At 28.6% G+C, this 12,041-nt stretch overlaps 1 protein-coding gene across 1 annotated transcript; it reads left to right on the top strand.

Annotated features, from left to right (window-relative positions):
- Positions 1-131: 131 nt before the first annotated feature.
- Positions 132-11,463, top strand: LOC126840416 (sphingomyelin synthase-related protein 1-like). Its single transcript, XM_050576130.1, has 7 exons — positions 132-333; positions 413-585; positions 650-802; positions 1,143-1,247; positions 8,495-8,864; positions 9,093-9,251; positions 10,318-11,463. The coding sequence occupies exons 2-7, from the start codon at positions 421-423 to the stop codon at positions 10,791-10,793; spliced, it is 1,428 nt and encodes a 475-aa protein (XP_050432087.1). The 5' UTR covers positions 132-333; positions 413-420; the 3' UTR covers positions 10,794-11,463.
- Positions 11,464-12,041: the final 578 nt, after the last annotated feature.

The following is a 12,041-nucleotide window of genomic DNA, read 5'->3' on the forward strand; positions in this document are numbered from 1 at the left end:
GTGAATAGATATAACACATAATACTAATTAGATCTTTTCAAAATGGTCGTCACTTTTTTGTTTACACAGAGTGACCCTTCTGCTGTTATCTATTCTGTGGTCAGTACTCAGTAAGTGTGTACTCATTTGACATTTCCGACTTCAGTTTTCCTTTGGTATCTCCACTAGTGTTATCGTGTGTCGTTATCTCACTATTGTATTGTCCATTATTAAATCAAAATCGTCTTAAACCTTCAGAGTAGTTCGTCACAAATTACAAAATGTTTTTTTGTCTTGGTGACTGTTATTTAAAACTTCTTATAAGTGCATAATGAAGAAACATTCATAATTATTGTAATGTTTTGTTTTATGCATCGTTAAAAAAAATCGTTTTGAAATAAAATGTTCATCGAAAAGAATCATTAATTGTCAGGTGAAAAAATGAGTCCTGTCATTAATTGGACACCTCATGAAGTGTCAGAATGGTTGGTTAGAAAAGGTCACAGCAAATATTCTCATCTTCTTGCAGAAGAACATTGCATAGATGGCCGATCCTTATTACTCATTAACGAGGCTGATTTAAAATCACCTCCAATCAGTATTAATGTATGTCATTTTTATTATTAATACTAAAATTGTTATTGATAATGTTTTATTTTATATTTTCAAGGTCTTGGGTGACATAAAACGCTTAATGTTAGATATTCGCCAGTTGAAAGTCGAAAATCGCCAAACATTACTACAGCTTGGATTTGATCCGATATCTTTACTTTCAAAACCTGTTGGTAGCACAAATGGATGTGGCACTCAGTTCCGTCCAGATGTGAGTATTTTTCAAGTTATTAATAAAATGGCATGTGGAAAATTATGAATGGCCGTATCCACAATTTTATAATATCCGTTTTATTTATGATAATCATAAAATATCTTCAAAGTGAATTTTCAATTGTTCAAAGTGTAAAAGGATAAAACTATGATTAATTTGTAATTTATACGTTATCAGAAACAATTTAGTATCTGTTTCAAATGAATGGTTATTCATAGAAATAACAATCATACTTATCACTTAGAAGTATGCATTTTTTCCGTTTATGAATGAAATACAAATTAAATTATAAAACAAAATTTTTATCCTTTAGCACTTATAATGTTGCAAATTTTAGGCATTTAATTTTTATGATGACATTCACATGAACCATGGATCAGATGTGACAGCCACTTCCTCTCATAGTTCAGAATTTGAAGATGATAGAAGATTAAAACCAGAGGTAATATTAATTATTTTTTATCTAAAGATTAGGTTTACACTAAGTACATATTTATTTTAAAATGCCATGTACTGACAAGATAGCTCATACTAACTATTAGTCTGAAAGATGTTTCATAAATTGTTTTAATATTCATAACCTTAAACTTCAAGAGAAAGATATAGTAGTTGAGTTACTAATTTAAAATAAGCTTTTGACAAATATAACTAGACAAAAAATTGGCGAGCAGATTTACCCATTTGATGCTTTTGTTAAAGCTCCTTGTTTATGGAGAAATTTGTTTTTGAATTTAGCTTAATACTTAAAATAGAATATACCTAATCTCAGTAACTTAATAATTATAAATGAGCACACAAGATTTAAATGAAAAAAACTATAAATGACAGTAGGGTTCAATCTGCACTTTGTTAGTTTACAGGTTTCAATCTGTAAGGTGCTATACTCGGTTCAAAATAAGAAGCGACCTTGGCGGCTATCTGAAAGCCACAAAAAAAACCGGTTTTCAGGTAGCCGCTGAAGTCGTTTAATATTTTGAACAGAGTATAGTTACTGTACTATTTGAAGTACTAATTATAGCAGTTATCCTTTTAGTCGGTGCTCGTATTTTGCCACTATACAGGCCAAAATAGCTGAGCAGTGCATCACCTATCCTAAGGTTTACTAGTATACCATAACTAAGCTTTGGTATCATAGTGTAATTTTTAATCATAGACGTGTGCACAGGGTATGCAGATTATGCAACCGCATACCCTTAGGCTTCAGAAAGGGTCAATAATATTGTTTAAAAAGGGCCAAAAAAGAATAGGGAGTCTGAATTAGCTTATGAATAATGGTCTTTTTTTGATAAGGTTACCTTTACAAATGTTCTACATGTTTTTATTATATGTTAGTATAATATAAAATGTTCCAATTTTCTATTATTATTTAATATGAAACAGTTAATTTTTAAATTATAAGTGTGGTATTAATGGGAACATAATTGAGTAATCTAATGGGTCATTTACTCCACCGTGTCCCATCACAAATTTTATTTACCTTTCTTACATCGTAAAGCGCTCAATTATTGTTAAAAGATCTGTTTTAATTGACTGCATAATGCATTACTATGCGATTTAAGGCTGCGCATGCTACGCTCTTAATAGTCGATAAAAGAAACTTGTAAAAATTAATAGTAGGATTACAGCAGTATTGATATCAGCAGATACTTAATCATTTGAGTTATAAATAAAATTAAGTGAAATTCTTAATTATTTGATTATGCCGGTACATTGGCATCATAAATACAATATGCATCTATCGTGATATTAAGTTTACGTTATTCTATTGTGTGCTTGAAAATCATGTACCCACATTGAGAACCCGTGTAATAATTATTATTTATATAACAATAAGCTGTTATTATCTATTATGACATACCCCTCTGGTCTCTTCTATTCGTTTCTAATTTATCTATTTTAGTAATTCCAATCATAGGACTGTGTAGTATGTGAATGGGCGCAATATCGCTAAAATAAGTGGGTGTAATTAAGCACTGAAAAATATTAAAAAGTCCCCTCTCCACACTACTAATGGTATGCAAGGTATACAATTTTGAATTGCTAGTTTAAAAACTAGGGTGCTAAGCACGCTTAAGCTCCCCCCAAATTATGCCCATGACTGTGTGCACACATGTATCGGCATTAATTGTTTTGTATGCAAACACTAAAAATTGAGGTATCTAACAAATAGGGCTCTAACAACAATATTGGTTAACTTTTACTTAGAGATAGCACTTTTTCTTTTTGTTATAAAGGAATAAATATTAAATTTTAATAATCTCTAAAAAGCTCTTGAAAATAAAATAATAAAATTAATAATGTTTAATAATAATTTAGAACTTCTACACAAAATCCGTAATTTTTGTCTTCTGTAATATTATGTTGTTTTATTTTATTAATGATCTTAAATATTTTAAAGAAATCTTAAAAAATCGAATAAGTTATAAAAGTGTTCTCTTTGACATACATTTGTGAGAAAAAATATTGACTACTCCAAATCATACTTAGAAATTTCTTTAACTCGAGCATACTCAGAACGTGCACGCACAGCTTGAATTAAGACATTTTTAAAAATAGTTTGAAAATATATAATTATGAAAAAAATATTAATAATTGTTGACTACTTTTTTAAAACCATCATAAGGTCGATTTTTTTTTAAACGTATTGTTATGTGTAATAATTGGACTAGCATAATCTATGATATTTTTTAGCAGACGGCTTAATAAGCTATTAGCAATTTGTGTTAAATATAAATTATTATTTATAGGCCGACTAAATAGACTATCCTTTGCGTTGATAATTATTATTAAGCACATATTCACGTGGAATTTTAAGCCCCTACGAGTACGCGCCAGTAAACAATATAGTAATAATATAAAATGTAATTTTGAACTTAAAACGTTAATTAAAATAGTGTAGTAGTAGCAAAATATTCATTGTGAGCTAACAGCACAATGTGCTCTTTATTGACAGGATTCCTATAAAATGTAAATCTGGATTTCATAGTAGAATGCCGTATATAACTATAATAATTGCCTAGTAAAAGAATGCAAAACATAATATATTGTCATACAGCATACTCTATTCTATTATAGCGCACTAGTAGTTGGCATATTAAATCCATGAAGATGTTTAGAGAAGAAACTAATACACTTTCCAGGGTTCCTGAGTGCTTAAAAAATTTGATTCATGTATTCACTTATTTCCATGGATAAAACAAAAAATGCATTTGGCGGCATTAAAAATATATAATTTATGGTCATTCGTTGTTTAGTGTAAGGTCAAGAACAATTAATTACGACTAGCATGCATTAATGATATCTATCTGCTATATCCTTTTGCCATACGAATAAATATCTTTTGACGTATAACTAAATTTTGTTTCTGAGTAAATCTAGTAGTGTCGGTACTCGGTATGACAATCGTAACAAAATATATAGTCCAATAGAAACGGATTTTGGGAAACAATTTAGTTTGAAGTCTAATGCTGATAAAACCAAGATATGACTCATTAGTCAATGCAAATATATTATATTTCAACATAATTACTATTTATCTCGTTAGCGATTATTTTGCTACATGACACGTTCAACAAACTAACACGTAGCTTATAATAGATTATTAATAAAAACAACATTGTGGCGTTTGCCGGTTAAATAATATAAATTAACACCACTGATGTAATTGTGGACCCACGAGTAGGCCGTATGCACAAACTGATTATTTAAAGTGTAAATATTCGCGTTTCCAAATCCACTTCCACAATGAGTAACATTTGAAAATTTTAATAAAGTGAGATAATTCATAATTATCCATGATTTTACATACTATTACATTGCTATAAGTGTGCAAAGCCACATTGCAAGAGTATCTAAGCACAACGCAGTCAATTAAATTGAAGTCTATAGCAATAATTGGGCCTTTGTAGTAACGATCCGTTAATTTGATGTGAATATAGAATTAGTAAATAAACTAATTACTGAGTTTAAGTAGGTCTATCTATTATGAGTGCAATATACAGTCATTTATCTCAGAGTTGTCATTTATGGATAAAACTCTATAGATCAGATAATGTACCTAAAAGTTACTTTAGTGGACCAAAAATGTAAAAAGTTAGCTCCTTCACTTTCAAAATCGAGAAACACTAAAAAAATGTACATATTTTTATATTAGTGCTATTTATTTTACAACTCATTTAAAAATAGTCAAATTATTTCCAAATTAGTGGAGTGGAAACTTTTTCTTTATTACGCTTTTTAAGCGAAGTTTTAAGGCTTAAAGTCTGAAAATTATACTGAAGGCAGATCTAAAACTTATACCATTTACTCAAATCTGTAGTCAATTTTTTTTTTTTTTTTATTAAAAAAAAAGAAAACTACACTTTGATTGTAGTTAATTTCTAGGTCGCTGAATATGTGTGAGTAAATCAACAGTCGGCAGGTATTTAAAAAGATTTTCATTATAATACAATGTATGGTTATTATGGTAACACATTATTATAGTCTATAGACAGACGATCAACCCTATCGTATCCACCTAATTGTTTTATGTTTTTTGTTATCCGTGATACTTCATCAATTTAACTATAATAAGTTATTAAACCAAATTGCTTATGAACCCAGCCATATTTAAAAGGACGTTATATCACTTATTTATTTCGGAGTTCAATGAAAAGGATTTTTCGAAAAATCTTGGGCTAAAGTTAAAACTGTTGTGTACATTTATTTATTTATAGTAATTAAGATTTTTTGTTTTTAGTTAATTAGTTGTTATCAAACTACCATAGAGTTCATTAACAATGTTTGTCATAATTATTTTTTACCAAACGTAGCTACGCTAATTTCGTTTTGGTCGGTCTATAATAATGTTTCATAATAGATTTTTATGGATTCCAAACATAAACGTTTTGTGTGAGCGTAGTCAATTTTGCCTTACGCCAGAAAAATGAGTATAATCTATTAGAATTTGTGATCATTTTTTATTTCATTTATGTTCCCTTCTGCTAAATACTTTAGTAGTTTATTTTTTTTTATAGCTTCTTTGTAAGAATAATAAAAATCTATAGGTCTTAGCATAATGTATTATTTTGTTGGTAGATTACACGTCTTATTCAGTGAAGGTATTTTTTTAATGTAAGGTATTGCGTGATATCATCGGGAATCTATCCGAGTTGCTGCAACACGTCATTTTGACCAATGTAATACCGTTAGAATATTTTAGAGATTGTTGCCCGTCATATACTTTACGAACCTGCTTATTAGCTTTATTACTGAACTCAACCGGTTGTTATTTTTATTTTAATCGTTTGTTTCCCCCCCTTAATATAATGATAGTTATACTTGTTCGATAATTTGTTAATAACTTAAGTTTAAACGTGTTTTGAATATTAAAGCTATAATTTTGATAACCAAAAAAAATTGTATTACTTATTATTTTTTTTTTATATAAATTATTATTTTTTATTTAGTACAAGCTGTACCAATCCGGCGTTGCCCAAGATTTAGTTTGCCAGGGCTGAGTAAAATAATTCCCATTCACCCATTCCTACCCCCATCCTTGATTTCTTATCAGATAACAGCGTGACAGCGTTTTTGTGACACTTTTTTCGATTATTATGTCCTCTTCTTACTCAAGGGCCCAGCCCCAGTCCCAGATCCCGTCCCAACAGTTAAAAGCTTGCCCAGAATCGTGGTACATAGAATGGGCCTGTTCCTTTAATCATCACCTACCATTCGCTCGAGTAGCGTGGTTTACCATGGTTACAAACCAAGTGTTTATTTTGGGTTAGCAACGGAAAATATTTCGTATTTAAAGCACAAGGTTCATGTTTGAGGCCACCCTTAGGGGTGGAATTTTCAAATAGTACTATGCCAGTTAAGTTCGCGGGAGTGTACCTAGGAGTAAAAACACTAAACTAACTAATTAAAAATTAGGTTTGTAAAAAAAATTTAGGGAGGGGGGAGTGATTGCGAAGTATAAGTTAGGTTGTTAAAATCATATTATCTTTTGTATTGACTGTGTCAAATTACGTGACTTATACTTAACTCACATTTATTTATGTATGTCAACTACTGTTAGATGTAAACTCTACATCAGTCCCGCGTTCTGCCATTATAGTACAGTGATAATAAATTTATTTTTTCTTCTCCCTTTAACTTGAAACAGGTCCTTTGGACATGTATTAAACTAATACATAGTATTGTAAAAATATATTAAAAAATATACATTAAATAGGAGAATTCAATAATGTAGTCAAATAATTTATTTATATAGTAATAACAAATTGTAATTGTAAATGTTCTACATATGTAGATGCGCGACTATTCGTGTGTTATTAAACCACGCGACCGATGCAAGGTACAAATTATCACTAAAGTAAAACGTGGATGTAAACTAAAACGTTGTCCAACCTATATGAATAACCCTGCTAATTACTTAGAGGTGTGTGGGTGGACAGTATAAATGAAAGTACAAAAACAAATTTAAACGTTTTTATATATTAGCTTTTTATCAATGTTGTTGAGGGTCTTAAGTTTAAGACCCCTGCCAGCGTAATTTTTTCTTAAGAAACATAAAAATCCAAACAGAAACGTGAAACGCGTTCTCAATAGTTTTTAAAAAAGATATTTTATAGAAATGGATTTGAATAAAAAATAACGATCCAAACCCACCCCATCTGTTTAGTGTCTAGAGATTTGAGAGATTTGATGACACTTGAAGGCTGTTAGACACAATTATTCATGGTTAGGTACTTCGCGATAATGATTTGTATTACTACTTATTATTCAATATAAAAAGTCAACGACCGAGAATAAATAATAAAATTGTTCTAAAAATGTATGTTTAATACTTTTTTAATTAAGTATAATTTATAAAACTTATTTGGATTTAATCTGACTCATCGCCCAAGGCAAACCGGCATAATAAATTGACGTTTACTATCACATTTCATATACTATAAATCGTATATTATAATAATTATAAATTAATTTATAACTGAAATAATTAAATATTCTACTAGGCTTGTAACCAAAACAATTTATTTATACAAGTTTCAGTTACAAATTAATAAAATATAGTTCAGGTTTTTAATTTATTTTCAATGTCTGATTATTTGGCTGTTTAACCGGAACATTGAGTTTGGTTGTGTTCAGATTAGGGTCGTTAGAATCGTCAACGGTGTAATATGTTAATAGGTCCTATTTATATACTGATGCACAGTTCATAATGGTAAGGTTAAAGTAATAACAAAAGAGTTTTGTCAATAATCGCCAAAATCGCACTCCTTAATTAACTACGTTTTTGTTTTATAGTATGCTTACATATAAAAAAAATTGAGAAAAAAAAATTTCTCTGCCAACCTAACCATTGGCCAGTGGCGCTATGAATGACTTAATGATATGATTTATGGCTATTGCCTAGACTAGATTCGGCCCTACTATTATTTTAATAAAAAAGTACCACTTTCAATTGAAGTTAAGTGAAAATATTATATTGTTTTAATAAATAAATGCGTTTAAAGTTGTTCTCTGTACACCAAAAAGTAGATGCAGAATTCAGCTGATTGGAAGTATTTCTAATTCTTATTTTACATTATATTTTACAGAATTTTGTTTTGTTATTTTTAATTTGTTTGACAAAATAGTTGTTTTGTGCCATTTAAAATAATTTAGTTACCACATTTTTTATTAGAATTTATTATTTTGCAGATATGGAAAACTTTGATTGCAATGGCTTATCTTTTTACTGTTACCTGGATTACAGCTTTTGTTATGGTAATCGTTCATGATCGTGTACCCGATATGAAGAAATATCCTCCATTACCTGATATATTTCTCGATAATGTACCCTATATATCATGGGCATTTCATATGTGCGAGTTGACGGGTACTGTACTGTGTTTTGTTTGGCTTACAGTCTTACTCTTCCATAAACATCGTTTTATTTTATTGAGACGTTTTTTCGCTCTGTGTGGAACAGTCTTCTTATTGAGATGTATCACAATGATTATTACTTCTTTGTCCGTACCAGGCACACACTTAGAATGTACTCCTCGTACCAAACCTGCATATTTAGATGGTAAGTTTGAGATATATGCTATTATTAACTAACTTGTTTTTAATATATTATATGATACAACACATGTGCACTATGCCATTAAATACACAACAAACTAATTATTTTGTGTTTGAAAATGTAAGACATTGTGTGATCTTATTGTAATTTATCTCTACTACACCTTAATTAGGGTTTTATTAAAGAACTTTATGATAACATTATGATGTTGAACATTTTTTATGGTTTTAGATGGAAACTTTGTGGGTGAAATGATTTATAAAATGCAACAGGCTTATGTAATTTGGAGAGGAGCTGGTATGTCAATACAAGGAGTTCGTACTTGCGGAGACTACATGTTTAGTGGGCACACTGTGGCATTGACTATGCTAAATTTTTTTATTACAGAATGTAAGTATGTTTTGGAACAGTAATTTTATTGACCCGTGTAATGTAGTAAGGCATAGTATTTTATTGGAAAAGTATTAGATTAGCTTTTTACTCACTGCTAAATAGATTCCTACCTTTACACACACACTCTTGTTAAGTGATAGGTCAATGCTCGTTTATACTATACCTATGTGTATTACATGTATGTATATGTGTGTGTGTATATATACAGGGTGATTCTTTTATCATGAACCAGTCAATATCTCACTGGGTTTAATTAATAATTAAATTTTTTTTTTTTCATATTGTTTTTATACAATGTGATTTCAATTTTTTTTGTTTTTACACCCCTTCCAACTTGGATTTTTTGATAGCAACTTTTGAAACTTAAATGGTAATGTTTTTTATTTTATTGTTTCGTATTGTTTTTGTATCGTTTTTTATTTATTTATTTTTATTTTGTTACCTTTTTAAATAGAGAATAATGTATTACAAGTTTTGACTGGTCAATAACCAGTTTCGGATAACTGTTTTTTAGGTTATAAGAGTTTAAAAGTTAGGATGGGAGGAGAAGTGGAGTGTAGTATTATTTTTATCTGCACACATTTCCCAACCGCACTTCCCCTCCCATCCTAACAAAATTTGTAATACATTATTCTCTATTTAAAAAGGTAATAAAATATATATGTTACCATTTAAGTTTCAAAAGTTGCTATCAAAAAATCTAAGTTGAGAGGGGCGTAAAAACAAAAAAAATTGTGAAAAATTGAGATCAAATTGTATAAAAAAAATATGAAAAAAAATTAAATTATTAATTAAACCCAGTGAGATACTGATTCATGATAAATGAATCACCCTGTATAAATAATACACGTGTAACAATGTGTTGAATGTTGACAGATAATCTAAAGAATATATACAACTGGATACCTATCTATAAATATTTCCTTTATTATAATTTAATTACTATTTTATCTAGTAACTTTTGCTGAGATGGGGTCAGAGATTATGATTATCTGTTTTACACATGTGTTGTATATTAATCTATGGTAAAAATTAATTTAAGTTTTACTTTTTTCCTCCGTAGATACTCCAAGAGATATATATTTGCTGCATACATTCAGCTGGTTATTAAACATGTTTGGTATATTTTTTATACTGTCTGGTCATGAACACTACTCAATTGATGTATTCATAGCGTTTTATATTACATCACGGCTCTTCCTTTACTACCATACTTTGGCCAACAATCAAGCGTTAAATAATAATGTTGATTTGTGTCGAACACGAATTTGGTTTCCACTTTTCAGTTTCTTTGAGTCTTCATGTAATTGTATGGTGCCAAATGAATACGAATCATTGGTAGAGATAGCAGAAAATTTAGCATGTTTAGTTTATAACAATTATCTGATAATGAAATCTACAATTAAGACACAGATTTTGTTATTACGAGCTTTACCATCCAATCAAGTAGGACAAATGAATTCATCTTCAATAAATATTTCTAATAAAATTGGTAAGTCTCGATTGGCTCTTATAACAGACACTAAAAAAGATAATTGAGTCAAAATAGTACAAATTTTTGTTTAAAAAAAATATCGTCATAACAAATGTATAATAAATATTTTCATTAATGTAATTTCATATGCATGTTTAATTAATACTTATAAGTTGATAATGTGATAATTAAAAATAAAAACTTTAAATAAGTCAAGGTGACACTTGTGATTTTAAAATTAACAGTTGAAAGACTATGAACCAAAAAGTTATTTATAATCATTCTTACTTTTCAAAAAACTATTTGTTAGAACATGAAATGTCCTTCCACTGTAGTTATTATTATTTGTTATAGTTCAAAGAATGAGTCCTACTACTTATTTAATGTTTAGTCAATAATTATTTTCATTTGATTCAAATTTGTTTTAATTAGTAAATAAAAATTATATTTTATTAAAAATGGCTGGTCTTCCTATCAGTAACATGTTTCCTAGTCTTTGTATAAAAATATTTTTATATTGTTTTTTTTATATCAGTCCACAAAATTATTTGTTGTGCTCCAAAAGGCCAATTGCAATTGGTACTAATGTGAAATTGTTTAATTTTCTAAATATTAAATACTGTTCAAACTTTTATACAATTAAATTTTAAACATATACATAAATTATAAAATATGTGATGTTTATCTTATTTATTTTGAACATATAAAATTGTCATTTCAATTAATTACCTAAATGTTTAACATAATTTTTTATTGAATACTTTAATTTAATGTACATCTTGATCATTAAAAATGTATGTTTGTCTTTTTAATGTCCATTTTCAACATAATTTTATTCCTCATTCATTGATGTAAATTAATTTATTAAATAGTTTTACCTATTGTTATTAAATTTGTATACTTACACAAAATATATATTTTCAATTGATATACTACTTATGTTTGATAAATATAATAAACAAATTATATCAGCACTGGTTATCATCAGTAATACTAAATTACCATCAAACTCATAAGTACAATGAATATTATTTTAAAGATGCTTTTAATCCAATACTCTGGTTCTTAAATGAATTATTTCTGAGCTATTGGCTAGTTAGGATAAAAACTAAAATATTATTTTCCTGATTCTTTTTATTTAAACGGCCTCTGCTATTCATAAAATATAAATATAAAAAATAAATTCTACTCATTTACTTAAAAAATGATGCTGCAAGCTATCATTTGATTTTTCCACATTGAGTGTCTAACGCAAGTGTTATGTTCATTATCATTACTCTTTAAAGATATACTGTTTAAAACTGTAGATGCGT

Source organism: Adelges cooleyi, unplaced genomic scaffold (assembly GCF_023614345.1).
Source record: "Adelges cooleyi isolate 19-005CV unplaced genomic scaffold, UGA_ACOO_1.1 ACOO_flye_CR_arks_rails_tigmint_CR_PRNA_376, whole genome shotgun sequence".
Taxonomy (NCBI): Eukaryota; Metazoa; Arthropoda; class Insecta; order Hemiptera; family Adelgidae; genus Adelges; species Adelges cooleyi.

What these genes read in the sequence shown, in the direction of transcription:
- LOC126840416 (XM_050576130.1), top strand. Translation starts at nt 421, where the DNA reads ATGAGTCCTGTCATTAATTGGACACCTCATGAAGTGTCAGAATGGTTG. An exon ending in CACCTCCAATCAGTATTAAT is followed by an intron (nt 586 to 649) that starts GTATGTCATTTT and finishes TATATTTTCAAG; the next exon opens with GTCTTGGGTGACATAAAACG. An exon ending in AAATTTTTTTATTACAGAAT is followed by an intron (nt 9,252 to 10,317) that starts GTAAGTATGTTT and finishes TTTCCTCCGTAG; the next exon opens with ATACTCCAAGAGATATATAT.